Genomic DNA, 18,141 nt, shown 5'->3' with positions numbered 1-18,141 from the left:
ATACCCAAAAAAAGAAACAAAAACCTGGCCATTGGAGTCTCGAAAAGAAAATTTTCGAAAGCTTCTTTAGTTTCTTCGAGGATGAAAAACTCGTGAGAACGTCTAATCAAAATACATATTCTCGGCGAACAAGCGCAGACTCCAATGCCTGGATCCTCGAACGATCGCGGCTCGTTCATGAACCGAGACGCTTCTCGGCGAGAGACCTCGCCGCGATCGTTCCAAGATTCTTTTTCCCACGCAATGGTTTCTCCTTCCGGGTTCGCCGGACCTGCGCCGATCCCCGGCAGAGAGTGGGAGAGACCCAGGGGGGCACATCCGGGATCGGGGCGAGTGCAAAATGGCCGCCGACGCAGTTCCGGCGAACCGGAAGCGATCGGAAGCGATCGCGAGAACCGAATACGCTCGCCGATGCTCGCCGCGAGTCCGTCGGCTTTTCTCGGCCTCGATCTCGCCGATTTTTCCGGTCGTCCGATTAATTCGGACTGCGGGCCAGGCATCGACGAGCCTGAGGAACTCGAGGTTCCCTCTGGCCGGACAACAAAATGGCCGTCCGAGTGCCACCAAAAGACGTTTCGTGTCGCTCCTTCTTCAGGGCTCTCGTCGAAGAACGGCCGAAACGACTCCGACGCTTCGCCCGCTATTTTCTTCCCCCAAAAGATTCGTCGCGACGCAGCTGTGAAACGTTCTCCGGATCCGTCGATTAGCCTAATTAAACGCAAAAGCTCCGCCGTTCGTCGGATCGATTCACGGTCGAGAAGAAGAACGATAAAAAAATGAAAGGAAGGTCGTGCTCCTACCCGCGGAATTCGAGAGTCGCGCGAACGACAAAATAAAATGAGAAAGAGATCCGCGAGGCGCGAGGGTTCGTTTTCTCGCAAACTATAATACTTCTGCGACCACCACCACCATCGTGCAATGCTCTTGCAGTCCTATCGATCTTTTATTTCTTTTTCTTTTTTTTCTCGTCGACTCGCGAACGGGATCGCGGAGATTCACCGAGCTGATTCACGAGGAAGAGTTCATCCGGATCGCGGTGATCCGTCGTTTTCTCGGCTCGGAGTAGAGTCTCCGGTTGTTCAGACGATTTTTTTCTGAGGTGTTTGGTTATTTTTTCGTTACCTGAGCACTGGGAGTTGGTCGAGAGCTGGCTGCAGGTCTTGATAGGACACACGATTCTTATTTCTACAAGCAATATATATAATATATATACATATATATAAATACATACACATATATATGTATAGATACCGTTCTCGATATTCAATGAACGTTTCTGCGAAGCCGGGAGGATCATTCTGCGTGACTGAAGCTGTCTCTGTAGCGTGGGATTAAGATCCGCGGTTCGGAAATCAATATTATTATTATTAACCAATGTTATTAAGCCCGATATTATTGTTATTTCACCGCTATCCTCTCCGAGAAATCGAAGCGGCGCTCTCCCTCCCCGGGGGGCGAGATTGTCGCTCGAAGGATTGCAATTTCGAAAATTCCGCTCGAGTTTTCCCTCGCCGGCGCGATTCCGGGGAACACAGCCGCGACGCAATCGAGAGTAGCAGGCACTCTTTCCTATTGGCTCTAAACGGAATCGGTTCTAACGACGAAGACAAACGGGAGTGCTCTATTGGATATGCGACGACTCAGGGGGGGGGGGGGGCGAGGGGATGAACCGAAAGGACACGCGTTAACGAGGGAAAACTGTCGCGAGCGGAAGCGCCGCGCGGAGCTTAATCCCCGCGAATATATCGCAAGAGGATCGACCGTCTCCTCCGGTTCCATCTCGTCCTCATCGTTTTCTCGTTAATTATCCTTGCTCTTCTTCCAAGTCGGTCCGCAGCTGCCACGAGAGATCGTTCCAAGATGGCGCGTGCGAGGCGTACCGGATCCGATCGCGAATCGGCTAGGCGGAATCGCGCGTCGCGACGATTTCGAGAGCATCTCGCGGCTCGGAAAGGCGCTCGGATTTAGTGATCCGATCTCTCTGATCTGAGATTTAGCGATCCGATCTCTGATCTCCGATCTCGTTTAGCTACGAAGCCTGTCCGGAGAATTCTTTCGACGCCCCTCTGTGGTTCACACAACACAACGGTATTGGATTTCACAAGTTTTATTGGTAAATACGTTCACAGTTTGCGCCTACACAACAATGGGTTGTTATACACGTGGATCTGTAGCGTTCTGCGTGGACCAGCGCCTAATTCGATCATCCTACGCGGCGCACGCGGGCTCGTCGACCGTCTCGCTGGCTCCGTTTCCGGTTAAATTGGAGAAGCTACTACTACCCCGTCGCCGAATCGTTGTCGTCGCTTCTACGAGAACGCGATCGAAAGATTTACCGCGGCTCGAGGAAACGGTGACGGCGCGCGCGACGGTCGACGAGCGCGGCGGATCTCTGCGGCATACGGAAATGCGGGAGAAACGGCAAGGTGTGCGCGTTCCGCGCGACGAAATCGTTTGTGCGTGCGGCCCACGCACGCGTCTGTGGCGCCCACGTGTCTCTAACACCGAGAGAGAAAAGAAACGAAAAGAAAAGAAAGCGTGAAACGGACGCGGGAAAATCGTCCGCGGAGAGAAACGGTGCGCGGTAGGTTTCGTGCGAGTTGGCGAGAGAGTCCTGGAACCGCCACGGAAGACCCGGCGCCTGTGTTTTCCTGTGTTCCTGGATTCATTGTCTGGCACGTGATCGATACTTACTACTTACGGTTCACCGTCCGCCGAAATTAAAACCGTGACTACCTCTGCTGCGGGGAGCCGCGCCGCGAGCCGTCTCGCAGAACGAGTGTCGCCGAGCTTCGATCGCGATCCAAGAGATCGAAAGACGATCGAAAGACGATCGAGAAGCCTCTCGAAAGAGGCTGCCGATCCGAGAAGAATGATGGCGGAAGATCGTTCGGCGAGGCGGTCGCGGCGACGCACCGTCTACCAAGAGACAAAGAAAAATACCAGGTGCACCAAAAATACCGGGTGTCCAAAACAAACGGGACACCCTCTGAGCAGGCGTGCGCCGACCGTCCCTGAAAGAGAGAGATGCGCGGACGGGCCTCTTCGTGGCGCTTCAACGACCTCGAAATCCTCTAAATCTAGATCAATTCTCTGTTGCGGATTGGTGCTGAACGAACGGTTCGGTCTCGACGTCGCGCGACGTGCAGTAGTTTGCTCTAAATCGTTTGGCCGAAATGTACGAATTAATTAGCGAATGTTCTTTTAGAATTTTCTGTCGAAGCTATGGATTTAAGAGATTAATAATCGATCGAAATCATCCGTTTCCGAGTCGTCTGCCGTGTCACTGTCGCCATTGGTCTCGCAATCGTGCTGAAAACCGGGCTGATTTTTTAATTGATGCAATGAAATTCGATATAAATTGTATATTAACCCTTTGCACTCGAGTGGTGACTCCGAGGCACTAAAATTGTTATGTCACGTTCTAAGAGCATTTTGATATCGTCGAAGTTTAGATTTTGAACATTATTAAAAGCGTAACTGTTGTATGAATCACGAGACTCGATTTCGTATGCATAAAATGCCGTATAAAATGCAGTATACAATGGAAATACTGCGAGTCAGGCAAATTATTTTCAATTTACAGTTAAAACGGTTTCGAGTGTAAAGGGTTGAGAAATTAATATCGCTAAAAGACCTCTGTAAAGAACGAAGCTGACACGATTTCTCGGCGACGTAATTAATAATTAATTAACAATAATTAATCAGGAAACTAATCAAGAGAGAAACAGTATCTCGGACAACCCTTCCAAAAGATCTTTTCGATCGACGTTCGCCCAGTTTTCGAGGACCAAATACTTCGTATCGCGCAACGCGGATCCGAAAGTTTTCCTCGAAATAATAAATAGTTGGCTTAGATTCCTACGATTCTGGAATGTGTGCATGCGAGAAAGTGCATTGTTTCGACGGAAATGCGTCGAAGCTACTTGGACAAGAGAAAAAGTGATATCGCAGCGGAGATCTATCGATCGGAGTTCGAGGTCGCGTCTCTCAGGACAAGCAACACCGTTTATGCTTCGGGCACACGTCCTCGTCCTTCGTGCCCTTAATTTTCCCGTTCCCTGCGACCTTACCGGTGCCGGCGGTGCTCTTCTTCTTACCGTCTTCCGTGTGACCACCCTCGGCCTGGCCATGCTGCACGTGTCCAGCCGTCCCGACTCGTCGAACTTCCGGTTCTGAACGGGTCTCGTTCGGTTCGGTTCGGGTTCGATATTCGGTTTCGTTTGCGGTCGCATGCAATTGTTCGGTAATCGATGCGTCATGCCAGCGATGCGTGCACAACCGGAACATGCAGAAACACACAGGACTGGTCAAACAGAGCGCCACCGAGATTTCAAAATGGCCGCGGGCGGACGGGTGCACACGCGGCGTCGATTTCCGGTAATTCGCTAAAGTTTCGACACCGAAAATCGTTCCTCGCTTCTGGAAATTGTTCTGGAAGCTTTCGCGCGCCGCTCGTTCAAGGAACGACGCTTTTTTTCGTTAAAGAAACTACATCCTTTGCGACCGCAATGGTATAATTATTGCCTTGACACCGAAGCTCCAAGGAACTCAAAAAGTATGTGCAGAAATCGTGTGCACCCTGTCCGCAAGCCGAATCTCGCGTGGGCAGGGATCGATAGAGATCGACGAATTCTCTCTACTGTGGCGGTCAGAAAAATCGGATTCTTCGAGAACGTTTCGAGAACCATAATGGTCTCGATGCGTGGCATCTTGTCGAAGCAGAAATCGATTTGAGAAGATCAACCCCTTAGGCGACTCCTTAGCCGGTCGTGATCGAATCAATCGTGAAAATTCGTCAAATTTAAATATTTTCCAGGGAATCACGGTACGCAGTAGATCACTCGACAAATTAATTGCCGAAAAATTCCGTAGAATTTCGAATAGAATACAGTAGAATATCGAAGTGAATACAGTAATATCTCTCTAATTGACGCTCAGTTTGTCCACGAAGATAGACAATTTAGGGAGAGAAGATACGATTATTCGAGCCTTGCGGTTTATTTTTATAGTTATAAATTGTCCACAACTATAAAAACGAGCTCGCAGGGCTCGAATAATCCTGTCTCCTCTTTCCAAATTGTCCATTTTTGTGGACAATCTGGGAAGAATTCTTAGCGTCAGTTAGGGAGATATTACCGTATTAGCCGAACTCTTTAGTGTTCCAAAAATCCTAGTAAAATTCAGCTGGTTATTCGTAATTCCGAATGAAAATGAATTTCAAGATTAAAAATTAGCGTCACCGAAAAAAAACGACAGACGATTTTAGGGCCCGCACCCTCGAATTTCGTGGGTGGCTCAAGAGGTTGGATTCGCGAAGAGAAAATTCCCGATTCCTCCATGACAGCAGAGAGAGATTCGGAGAGAGGCGTAGATTACAGACCGTTGCTCGCGGAGTCGTAGCGTCGCGACGATGCCGTGGGCGTCGTCGCGTGGTTGTTTCCGATGAAGACAGCTGCGGGGGATGACGGCGAGGCGCCTGTCTGGCTGTTCTGGCTGTTGCTGCTGCTACCGCTGCTGCTACCGCTCCCTGCGATGCCAGCTAGTCATGCAACCAAGCAAACCAAAACACGAGCTACCGTCAGCCACCGAGAACAGCTTCGTCCCCGTGCTCTCTTCTGGGTTTCTATTCCCGACCGGCGTGACTCCCCTCGAGCCACTGCGAGCCGCAACACTCTCGCCTCGCGCGCATCGACGGCCCTCTACCGCAGGAGCCGTCATTGGCGTAGCTCTCGACGATCGCCGAGATCGAGATTAACGATCTCGTGACGGAAAACGGGAAATATTTCAATTTTAAAGATGTTGAAGATGTAAAAAACTGACGGGTAGTTGACTTATTGAATAAATTGACGGGAAGTCCGTCGAATAAATTGTACCGGTACATTTTTGATACTTTCAGGAATTCCGTGTACTCGGTGTTAAGGAAATACGTGTTCCACGAGTATTTGTAGCACGTTTAAAGTTCCAAAATTTCTATCGAGTTTTCTCCCGTCGCGAAAGTGTTAATAAATCGTCGAGAAGCTCCGCGGAGATGCTGTTCGATCGACAGTGCGGCGGTTCGGAAGCTCGAAAAGAAAGAGAGAGAGAGAGAATCAAAATAGAAAGAGCATTTAAAGCGAATCGGTAAAATGCAGAGGCGTTCCCTGGCCGCTCGACAGAGATAGATAGAGATAGATAGAGAAAGAGAGGGAGAAAGAGAGAAACAGAGATAGAGATAGAGATAGAGAGAGACAAAAAGGCCGTCCAAGATAAGATAGAGCGTGTGACAGAGCTATAGATCGATGTTAATCCAGATCACAGACAGTACTAGGAAACGCGTCAATTTTTCGGTGAAAGAAAGAAAGACAGAGAAAGAGAGAAAGTGTCGTCCATGTGCAAGAATGAAAATTGGCAGCGGACACAGTCGACGGGTGATAGCGATCGAAATAATGGCGTGAGGGTGATTCGGAGAGTGACGACAGGGTGTCCAAAAAGCAAGACAGGGTGAATTCGGCATAGTATATCGAGAAGCGTGAGACAGAGATCGTTCGAGAAGCGAGTGTCTCGGTCGTGAACGGGGTGTAGAGTTTTCGTACAGAGGAGGAAACAAAAGTAAATCCAAGTCATGCTTCGACTCTAAGTAAACAGTCAGACTCACCGGTTTCCGGCCACCGACTCGCTCTTCGGCCTCGTTTCTACGGTTCGAGAGCGAAACGATAGTCGATCATCGTCTATCTAACGCAACTCGCACGCTGCATTAGTCTTCTAGGCCCGCGGTCTCGTGAAACTGGACGTTTCACAAATGCGAACAATACAAAACCGGTCCACGCGATATCGCTGGACGTTAATCGTCGTCGTCGTCGTCGTAATCGTAATCGTCGTCGTCGTCGTCGATTCTCAATCGTCGCGCGTTCGTTTATCGGAGCTTCCTTCGTCGCCCTTCGCGAGCGGATTTCGCGAGAACACTCTCGCCGAGAGGACAGACTTCGTAGATCGTCCCTTCGTTTCCCTACAGCCTGCGCTAGGCGTTATCGCGACTCGCCTTTTCCTAGAGGCCCTATCGCGCCCTTCGTCAACGCATTGGTGGGGACAAGAGAACTTGCGAACATTGTTGGCGACGCTGGCGTAGGCGGAAGTGACAAGAGTAGGTCTCCCGTGCGGAGACGACCGGTTCATCCTTCGGCGTCGCGTTCGGCGCCGCCCTCGAGCCCGCCCACGGTCTCTCCCGCCAGCGGCCCCGTCGAATCGGAAGGCTCGGGCGTGGCCGGCAGGCGGAGCCGAAGGCTCGCGGCGTGGCCGGTGGGCGGAGCTGAAGGAGGAACCGACCGTCTCTCGGCGGAGAGAGGACTCGCTGCGCGAGTTTCGAGCGCGGGTCTCCCTCCCCGAGGCTGATCCTGATCGGCAGGGCCGAATTACCTTGCGCTCCCTGTAGGAGGACCGCGGCTAATCCAAGGGGGCTTCCCTGAACCTGGTTTTGGGGTTGCTTGTTCGGGTTGTTGGTTTGGCTCGCCGCGCCGACCACTCTGGCGAACGCGGACACGCCGCCGGGGCTGTTCGGGGGTGTGCCCTGCGAGGCGGGGCCTTTCCCGAAGATTTCGAATAGTCACCGATTAGAAGAGTCAGCGAATGGGGGGGCTCTCTCCAAACGCAACAGAGTCCACAGAACACTCTCGCTGACGAAACTAGACCGAGTCGTAAGTTGGGCCCATCTCGAGATTAACAATGCCATTGGTTAAATTTAGACACCGAGAGGGATTAGCAACGAGAACGTGGTTAGTTCGGGCTTTAAATCAGAGCTTGTTAACACTGGAGAGAGACGATGATCACCTAGACCGTGTCCTGATCGGGTCTATGCCGTGTTAGTTCCTTCTCATTGAAAACGGTTACGATGCGGGTTTCGGGTCTTGAAACTGTTACGAAGGAAGGGGCGGTTTTAGATCGGAGATGATACAATCGCTAGCCGATCGGAGGATGCGAGTCCAACCGGAGTCTGCTATCTTGATCGTTAGACAATCGGGGTGGGTTAAGAGCAATCCTGAAGCTTCAAAGGGGAATGTGCCTCGACTCGTGCGACTCTCGGAAAGATCGACGCTCGGGATTGCATTTTGGAAGACCGGGTCGCAAGTGGCCCGCGAAAGGCTTCGCGAGGGTTCGGTAGTGCACACTCAAGCACAATTAGACGAATGTCTCGCGATTTTTCATTTTAGATTAATTAGAACTGTCTCGCAGAAAACGATTGGATAAACTTCTCGGTTCAAGTAATCGAAAAGTTCGGAATAAATTCGCTGCAGAATAAATCCGATGAATAAAGCAACACATACACACACGTCGGCCACACACGTTTAAAGCTGGTTTAAAGCGTGGAGTGTGCGCTACCGTACCTCGATCCAGAACCTCGGGTTGTCGATCGGCGAAAGGCATCCCGAGTCGACCTCGACGATCACGGACGCTCGTTGTTCGTCCTCCTGCCACGAGGATCGTTTACCAGCACCGGACCCGGGTGCATCGACTCGAGTCACGCTCGGTTCGTAGAACGAAACCGTGTCTCGATTGATCGAACGAACCGATCACACTTTGTACACGCGCGTTAAAGCTGGCCCCGTTCGGGCCGATCTGTCGGCGTGCGCGGCACGAGCCGAGAGCAAACGAGGAAACTTGACGCGCGGGTCCGCCTCGAGAGCTCGCGATGACGTCGTCGAGAATCGAGAACCGAAGCGGAAACGCTCGCGTTTGGCCGACCTCTCTCCTACGTCGAACGAGAATAGTTACCCGCGATAGGTTTTCACAGCGGCCGCCGCCGCCGCCGACATAGACACGATTAAGCTCCGGAAATAGATCGCAATTCGCTGGCCCGCGATCCTGACACCCGACCGACGGCGATGTTTTCTTCCGATCGAAGATCGTGACTTCCAACACGATTTCTCGTCGAACTTGCTAGCCGTCTTGAACGAATCGCGCCCGGCGATCCGGCGAACCGACGAGATCGAGGAGGAGCGAGAAGCGTCTTTTCTTAGAGCAATCTTTCGGGAATTTAGCCGACAGCGAGCCGAGATTACATCGAGGAAGATATTTCTGGCCGAGAGAAACGACGAACGACCGACTCACCGTTCATTTTCGTCCGCGCCAAGGTAAGCGCGTTACGCCAGTAAGCACACGCGAGAGGACTATAATCGGATGAACTAATGAATTCGTAACGTTAGCACGTTCAGCCGGCCGGCTCTCCATTCACACGACAGAGGCCGTGAGAGCTCGGCTACAGACATAAATTGTCGAGCGATTCATGGTCGCGCGCGCTCGCTCACGGCCGTGTTTAAACAGGCGGGAGCTGCACTCGTGGTCGGCAAACCAAACAATGTTCCCGTTCTCGGTTCTCCGACGGGATCGCCGGTGGCCCTGGAACCAGCTGTTCCGGCTCCGGAGCGGCGAGGCCACGCCCACTCGCGGTCAAGCGCGAGTGGAAGCGAGTCGCGGAAGTCGGACACTCGAGACAGATACGGACATCTGTACATCGATAATAACTGAAGCGAAATGGAAGAAAATGCTTCGACATTTTTATATAAAATATTTACGTCACCTGGAGACAAGTTCGTATGATTTTATATCGTTTGGAAAGCAAATATAAAGCGATTCGCAGTGTTATGGAACACCGTCGGTGCGGCTTCTTCGTTCTAAAACTTTAATTAAGTATGAACAGTTTGACAAAATTGTCTTCTTGTGCAACGGAGAACTAGGTGGCCCTAGAGGGTCTCGCTTTTCTGCTGCCAGAGCAGCAAGGCTACGCCTACGCAAGGCTATTCGGAGACAGAAAGCAAACACCTTCGAAGCTAGCTTCTTATCGAACCGAGAATCTTATTCCTAAGCTTCGATTTCCCCTTATTCGAGGGACAGAGGATGTCGCGGTTCCGAAAAACGTGGGCGCAGCAAAGCCACGCCTACGCGGATCAACCTACGAACAAAGAACAACTGTTCGAATGAAAAAGGTCGAGATCCCCCTTCGTCCGAATCGAAATCGTCTCTGTTGACGTAATTTACGCACAGAAGACTAAACCGGACGACCTTTTCGACGAATTAGAAAAGCGGAGAGCCTTTTTCTTTGAATCGCACCAATCTCCCTTGACGCAAACGGGATGCCGAAGCTCCGCGAAACGTGGGAGCGCCGAGGCCACGCCCACGCGGGGCAGTCTACGTACAGAATCGAGAAGGTCTAGAATGTCTCTTGCTTCGAACAGAGTTGCTCCTTGGAGCGGAAGCTCCCGGAGGCGGACAGCACTCGCGACCGGCTCGAAATCCACACGATCTAGCAACATTTTCACTCCTCGATCACCGTTTGATCGCCGACTCGAGGCAAATTCGAGTTCCCGTCGCACGGAGGCTCACCGTGATGATCAGGCTGCTTCGAGGAGCCGGGCAGACTGGCAGCGGCCGACATTTCGAGAACTATGACCACTAGATCTTCTCTGGATCGCGTTTATCACTACCGCGAGTGCCCGCTCGCGCCCTTCGCCGCGCCGCCGGGTGACGAAGGGTGACAAAAAGGAAGTCGGGCGGGAGAAGAAAGAACTTCCGCGACCCCTCCGCCTTCCCGGGCAACGGAAAGACGGAAAGTCAGAGGGGAAGAAAAAACGGGAAGGAAAAATCGAAGATCAAGCGACCGTTTGTCGAGCGGGCCGCTCGTCGCGAACTGCTGCCAATCTATTTCCAAGCGGTGCCAAACGGCCAGGTATTTCCGTTGACAGCCAGCGTCCACGCGCGCCGCCATCGCTACGCTCGAACGGGAATACTCGTTATGCCAACTGCTCACCTGATCGCCCCTACCCTTAATTCGTCTCTTCTCGAAACGCGGGTAGGCTCGTCGCGATATCTTCTTCGCGAAATATCGCGCGAGCTCCTTCGCTTTCCCCGAAGATTCTTATTAATACCGAATTTACCGAGCCATTCGAACTCGTTGGGGTGTTATTAGGGGGAATATAGGCTGGTAGGACCGGTTACTGTGCCTCCTTTGCTTTAGGGCATAATTCACATTTTATATTCGTGGAGCAAGAGCTAACAAGATTTTATATTCATGGGACACAAGAACAATTCTACTAAATTCTACTAAATCTGTTTTTTTTAACGTTCACATTGTTCCGGATTATGCACATGCCATCAGCATAATTTCAAAGCGTCCAGTAGCCAGAAAATAAATAAATAATAATAATAATTCTCTTTATATAATTATTTATCGAATAAGAGACATCGAACGTCCTCGTTAAAAAATAACCAAGCTAAAAGAATGAGCGCACAGTAAACGGCATCGCAGTTCTACGCGGGATTTCCGACGCGTTTTCACGAGCAGCAACTTTGCAATTTCTGGTGGTTCGCACAGCCTCGGCATAGGTTACAGCGTTAAAACATCGATGCACGGGGGTAGTTGTTTCGGCAGGGATTCGCGCGAGGCTGATCGATCCTTGGGGATTCTGGATCGGATCCCGTTGATCGCGGACCGATTGGTTAGCGCGGATCGAGAGGAGGCTGGAGAGAGACGGTAAATCCTAGGTACGAGTTAGCGGAAGCTGAAACAGACAGGGTGCAAAAGCTCGGCTCGAAAAAGCTCGTCACTGAGCCCCTCGCGGAGCCGACTTCTCCCATTCGTGTGCGCGCGATTTCCCATCGATCGAACCCGTCCCCGCTTGGAAAACTCGCTTCTGCGATTCCGTGGCCGCGTGAAAGACGCTTCGTGATCTCGCCTCGATGGTGTAATCGAGAGCGAAAATCGAGCCGGAGGACTTCCGGTCGCGCGTCGCCGAATGGGAGAAGCCCGATCGGAGGACGTTTACACGTAAACACACATGTAGAGGTACGCGTAAAGTGTACACGTATAGACGGGGGGATACAGATATATAGATATATATATGTATATAGTATATGGTGGTTTTACATATGTATATATCACACATGGAAGAGGAGGCGTCGAAACGCGCGCGCGGTGTGCAACGCGTTCCTCCGCCCCCGATATGTGCTAGTTTACCTTCGGGTTCTTTGGCAATGACCGTGCTGCTCCGGTCGACGCCGCCCTTCTTATCCTCTGTACAACATACACACATACACATCACGTATACGGATATGCGACAGTGTTCGGTTTCTTATTTTTAGGTTAGATTCGATTGGCTTCGCCGAGCGTGCGTGCAGATTGCTGCAAGGCTCTTGCGACATTCCGGATGCTGGTGAATATTTTACAGGACTTCTATTTCCGAAAACCACCTGCGGGACGCTCGTTTGCATTGTTACACTAATTATGTATATACTACAATGGTAATTATTATATGCTACCGTCGATAAAGATGTATTAACCCTTTGCACTCGAGTGGCGACTCTGAGGCACCGCTAAAATTGTTACAGCATATTCCGAGATAATTTTTAAATTAACAAAGTTTACACTTGAGAAATTGTTAACAGTGTAACTGTTGTAGAAGTCATCGCAAGACTCAATTTCATATGCATAAAATGGAAATACTATAAGTCGGAAAAATTATGTTAGCTTTACGGTTGAAATAGCTTCGAGTGCAAAGGGTCAATTTTGCAGCTGTTATTTCTCGATTGCTAGAAATTTGGAATTACTGAAACCATTCGAAGACAATTATTTTCAACTTGCCGAAATTATTCTAGAAGGAAAGAAATTTTGATTAGACTCGTCTGTCGCGACAATTTATTGAGATTTATTTCGCGCAAAGATCCACCGGTCTGCCGATAACGCGATCGTTTGCAACGCGGGATTTTTAAACAACGAGCAGCAGCAATGTGCGCGCACGTTTCGTTTCCATCGATCCGCGATAGAAACGTTAAAAGCTATCTCGCGAACGTGCCGCGCGACGCGTTCGTAGATCGCGCGTTTCATTTCAATGTAAAGTAGCTGGACTCCGCCCACACATAGGCGTCGCAACTTTCTTCGAGAAAGCAGCCACCGGCGATGGGACAATCACAAAATCGACAAAGACGGAGCGTGAGAAATACAGAGAGAAGAGAGATAGAAGAAAGACAGAGAAAGACAGAAAGAGAGAGAGAGAGAGAGAGAGAGAGAGAGAGAGAGAGAGAGAGAGAGTGGTGACTGCGCGAACCAAGATAAATTCGCAGCGGCAATAGTATTCGGTTAACACCGAAGCGGACACCGAAAGCACGGGAACACACCGACTAATGTATTAAGTTGAATCCCGGTCAATTCAATCCTCTCGTTCTCGAAATCGCCAACGGAGTTCCAGCTAATCCACAGAGACGACACTCTGGCTGCGTCAACGTTAACCGCAACGTGTTTCGTTAATCTCTAACGTAAACGGCAGAATGTATATATATAGATATAGATATACACGTTTATGCAGGGTGGTCGGTAACTGCTGGTATATTCGGAGCAAGAGACATTTCGCGCGCTTAAACAAGTCGAAGAAGGACTTGCAACTTTTTCGTTCTCGCTTGCGTTCTCGAGAGAAACGTGTCGAAGGATGCGACAAGTTCGCGCGGCGTAACGCCGCGAAGTAGGATCGGCAAGCCATGATCGGATGCGTCAAGGTGGCGCGGCTCGTACAGTAACGTCGCGAAGTAGAATCGGTTAGCCATGGTCGGACGCGTCATGGTGGCGCGGCTCGTACAGTAACGCCGCGAAGTAGAATCGGTAAGCCATGGTCGGACGCGTCATGATGGCGCGGCTCGTACAGTAACGCCGCGAAGTAGAATCGGTAAGCCATGGTCGGACGCATCAAGTTCGCGCGGCTCGTACAGAAACGCCGCGAAGTAGAATCGGTAAGCCATGGTCGGACGCGTCAAGTTCGCTCGTACAGAAACGCCGCGAAGTAGAATCGGTAAGCCATGGTCGGACGCGTCAAGTTCGCTCGTACAGTAACGCCGCGAAGTAGAATCGGTAAGCCATGGTCGGACGCGTCGCTTTTAACCCTGTCCGACAGCGCTCAATTCGCCTCGAGAACGCAAAGTGAATTCAAACGCAGAAACTAGTTGTTCCTCCACTCGAATTATTTTCGCGCGCGGAGTGTCCCGTCTTCCGCCGATTAACGACCACCAGCCTGTACATATATGTACAGACGGACAAGTAGATAGATGGATAGATAGAGAGACAGACAGATAGGGGGGGGGGGGAGCAAGCGCGGCTTTCTTTGTAGCCTAGTCTCCCGACGTATCTAAAATTAAAGTTCCAAAGTGGTCCGTCGATTTTCTTCCCCTTCGCGGAGGAAGAAGTAATAAAGGAAAATAAGAGAAACGCGGGGTGAAGAACGGGAGGGAAGGGCAACGGGAGAGTGGACATTGATCGTTCGGGGCGCGGGAAATAAGAGAGAGAAAGAAAGATAGAGAGAGAGGAAGAAGAAGAAGAAGAAGGCGAACAAGTTAAACAATAGAAGACTCCTCTCGGTAGGACGAGAGAGCGACGCCTCGGCTTCCGGTTTCCGGACGATCGATACGCCTGGCCGCGGAAAATCGCTTCCGCGAAGATGATTTTCGCGCGTTACACGGTCCGCCGGCTGCTCCCATCGGCTGCTTCATTAAAACAAAGAAGAGAAAACTCTTCGAAAAATTAATGATATATCGGCCGCGTCCGCTCTGCTCCCGTTTTCCTTTATCTCGGCCACCGACGCGCAACCGTTTCGTTTCTCGCTCCGTTGTCCCGGATAAAGGATTCCAGCCGAGCAATTATTCCGGCTTGTTTTGCGCAACAAAGAGACGATATTATTGCTGCCGGTGGGCCGTATCGATCGCTCCGAAAGGAAGAAAGAAAGAGAAAGAAACAGAGAGAGATAGAAAAAGAGCGAAAGAGAGAGAGAGCCGAGGCTGCGATAATCACCCTGATATCAGCCGGTTCCAATTAAAAAAGAAAAAAAGAACCAAGGAGAACAGAAAGAAAGGGACGAAAGAAGGAACGAAAGAAGGAACGAAAGGGGGGGCGAAAGGGGGAACGATCGGGGTAACAGGCCAAGGCACCGAGTGCTGGAGGGTGCAGTTTCAACGGCGGACGTTCGATCGGGCGTTCTGCCAGCGTCTTCGAGGCTGCGTCCAAGTTTCCCGGACAAACAGAGGATGCAGGACTGGGGATTGGTGCTCGGGTTACGTCAAGGAACGCGTCCTGTTCGGTTTCATCCGGGATTTCTCGCGCTGTCGGTTCTCCGATTGATCCACGAAGCAGATCGATCCTCTTAAAGATCCTCTCGAAGAGTCTTGCCAAGATCTAGATCCCTTCGCGTTCGTTTAGCATCGGAGATGATTCTAAGGTTCTCCAAGCTCCGTAGACGTTCACGGAGATCTACTAAATTCGGAATATCTTGCTTCGCGTCTCTCAAGCTTCGAAAGCTTTCAGAAACGTCCACCGAGCTTTGGAAATCGTTGCCGCGGGTCTGCGAAGCTGCGAAGGTCGCTGCAAAAGTCTACCGAGGCTTTCGAAAGCTGCGCGTTTACCGAAGTTTGTGGGGTCCTTCGACAGGTCTGAAAGCCTCTAAAAAACGCGGCTAATTCGATGGTTCGCAGACGGAACATGGATTTTCTCGCAATCGTGGAAAACGGAAGAACCGACAGCGGGAAAGTCCGGCAGTCCGGGAAACCGCGTCCCGAGTATTTCCGCGATGTTGAACGCTCGACTCGGAATTCGAGGGAATCGTCGATGCACCGGCATGCAGAAGCGAGCGGGGACCGATGCAGGCGGCATGCGGTTTCGGGCTCTAGCTGCAAGCGGGACACGTCAGCTCGACGAGGGAGCCGCGCGATGCGAAGCGGAGTGTTCGAGGGTTTCTAGCAGAAGCTTCCAAACAACGAGAGAGAAAGAGATACAGAGAGAATGAGAGAGAGAAAGAGAGAGAGAGAGTGAGAGAGGGTGACAGAGCAAGAAAAAAAAGGAAGAAAAGATGAAGGGTGGTGTTCATAAATCCATAACACCGGTATGTGACGGCAGATCGACGTGGTTGGTGCCGGTGAAATTGGTGAGAGATATAGAGAGAGTGCTCGTGTGTGTGTGTGTGTGTGTGTGTGTGTGTGTGTGTGTGTGTGTGTGTGTGTGTGTGGCTCGGTGCGCACTGGTGTACAGACCTAAGGGACTGAGAGGGAATACTGGCTTCGTTCCCGTGTGGCTAGACAGCGCAGTCGATGCGTAAATGGGAACGGAAAACAGAAAGAAACAGAGAGTGAGAGAGTGAGACAGTGAGAGAGAGCGTGATAGTATATGTATGTGTGAGAGAGAGAGAGAGAGTGAGAGACGTACAAGGAGAAACTTTGGCTAACATTTCCAAGGCACGAGCAGCGTGCTAGGGAACATATCTTCGTAACGAGTGTCTGGTGCACAGTGAACGACCGTGTCGCGACGGAGGGCGAGTTTAACCGAGAGACATCAACTGAAAGGGTTCTAAGAACAATCAATAGAAAACATGGAGACAACAGCTTCTTGCTCGCCGATGCGCGGCGATCGCTCGTAAGCTAATCTATAAACGCGTTCTATATCGGTTCGCTAGAGCGCAAACAGATGAGAAACGCGAGACGCGAGTGAAAGAAACGCGAGTGTCCTTGCGTCCTCCGATCTATGGATCCAGAGATCTCACCGAAAAAAAGAAAATAAACGAGATATCGAAGACGCAAGACGAAAGATCTTGTTCTCTTTATTCGTAATCGCGCGATTGCTATGCGAAAGCTCGTTCTTTTCATCGATTCTTCTGTGACGATTTTTCTACACGTACGTGCAAATAAATAAATAAATAATAATTATTATTATTAGAAGAAGAAGAGATCGAGGACACAAGGATCTCGAAGCGATCGGGCCTGCCAGCCGCGCGCCAGGAACGCTTCCAATCGCAAGCGAACGCGACAACGGCGCATCGATCTTCGATCGATTGATCTTTGATCCGTCGATCGACGGATTCGGCTGGCAGGCCGAAGATCGATACAAAGAAGAAAGGAGGAAAGATCGCAGCGATGATCAGCGATGATCAGCGATGATCGCTCTGTAAGAAGAAAAGCGAAAGCTAGGCGAATCGTCTGGCAACAATCGATCGATCTCGATCCTGATTCGTCGCGCGACTCGATCGTTTTTCCTGCGAGTGAAGCGCAGCGTCTACGACGATTCGCAATTTGCCGCGGGATCGTTGCAAAGTCGATCGAGCCTGCGAAAGTGGTAAACCTATCGAAAAAGAATCCGCACGGATCCCTCTGAGGGGGGAGGGGGGATCTGTCTTATCTCGAACGTGTTCCCGCGATCGATTACGTTGCTCTCGCGATCACTCTCTGTAGTTACTCTCCACGGTCTGCGGCCTCGTTGAACCTTACCCTCCCTGATCCAATCGAAGCCGGTCCTAATACTTTCCCGATGAATTCGCGCGATTCGACCCTTGACCGAGCTCTCGTTCGTTCGTTTGTTCAACGGACACACGTCTCTCGCCTGTTTTCATTGGGAAACGTACACTAAGGCCGCGGCGGCATAGAGAGCTGTCTCCTTGCGAACCGTAGACTCGATTTGCTCGATAACACTGTATAGATTCCGAGAAAACAGTTCCCAGCTTCTTCCGGACCACCGTGTACACGTCCCTGACCTAATTAATCCCTTGACGCGCAGCGTCGCGAGCGATGGTAGACCGATTTTTCTTTAATTGCACTTCGAAATCAAAATCTCGAAATAACTATAATACTTGTTTTTATTCCCAGGAATGTTCCAATTGTCGCAAGCTTAGCTATACGCCGAGGGGTTAAAGGTCTACGCTTGGCAGACGAGATCGAATTAAAGCTAATTTAAAGATTCCTTCTTCTCTCCACAGCGCCGACTCTATACGGTAATGTCTCCCTAATTGACGCTCAGATTGTGTAGAAAAATGAACAATTTAAGAAAAAAAGGTACGATTGTTCGAGCCTTGCGTCTCGTTTTCACAGTTGTTGACGATCGGTTACTATAAAATCGAACCGCAAGGCTCGAATAATCGTATCTCCTCATCCCAGATTGTCCATTTTTCTGCACAATCTGAGCGTCAATTAGAGAGACATTACTGTAGTAGACTCTATATAGTGCTGCTACGAAGACAGCGAACGTAGATGCGTGCGAGACGATAGAGAAACAAAGAGATAGATAGAGAGAGATAGAGAGAGACGGTGGTGGTCGCCGCCCGCTGTCCTGAGGCCTGCGTGCCTGACCAATTCGAGCTCGTACTACTTGCTCCC

The 18,141-nt window shown here is 50.7% G+C and overlaps 1 protein-coding gene across 38 annotated transcripts in view; it reads right to left on the bottom strand.

Moving 5' to 3' along the window:
* Positions 1-18,141, bottom strand: part of CaMKII (Calcium/calmodulin-dependent protein kinase II) — a 115,677-nt gene that overhangs the window by 12,199 nt on the left and 85,337 nt on the right. For 6 of the 38 annotated variants that reach the window (XM_076518250.1, XM_076518252.1, XM_076518255.1 and 3 more), the window contains 3 exons: positions 11,987-12,043; positions 5,384-5,542; positions 4,101-4,175 (listed from right to left, as the gene is read on the bottom strand). The exons of 6 other annotated variants lie outside the window; for them this stretch is intronic. In XM_076518250.1, the coding sequence (XP_076374365.1) occupies positions 4,101-4,175; positions 5,384-5,542; positions 11,987-12,043 (291 nt within the window). Of the gene's footprint in view, positions 1-1,122; positions 1,186-4,100; positions 4,176-5,383; positions 5,543-7,395; positions 7,561-11,986; positions 12,044-18,141 lie in introns of all 38 variants that reach the window. 26 more of the 38 variants (XM_076518268.1, XM_076518269.1, XM_076518278.1 and 23 more) reach the window with 7 other exon arrangements.

Source organism: Megalopta genalis, chromosome 2 (assembly GCF_051020955.1).
Source record: "Megalopta genalis isolate 19385.01 chromosome 2, iyMegGena1_principal, whole genome shotgun sequence".
NCBI lineage: Eukaryota > Metazoa > Arthropoda > Insecta > Hymenoptera > Halictidae > Megalopta > Megalopta genalis.
Note: the sequence above shows the minus strand (reverse complement) of the source record. Positions and strands in the feature narration are given on the sequence as shown.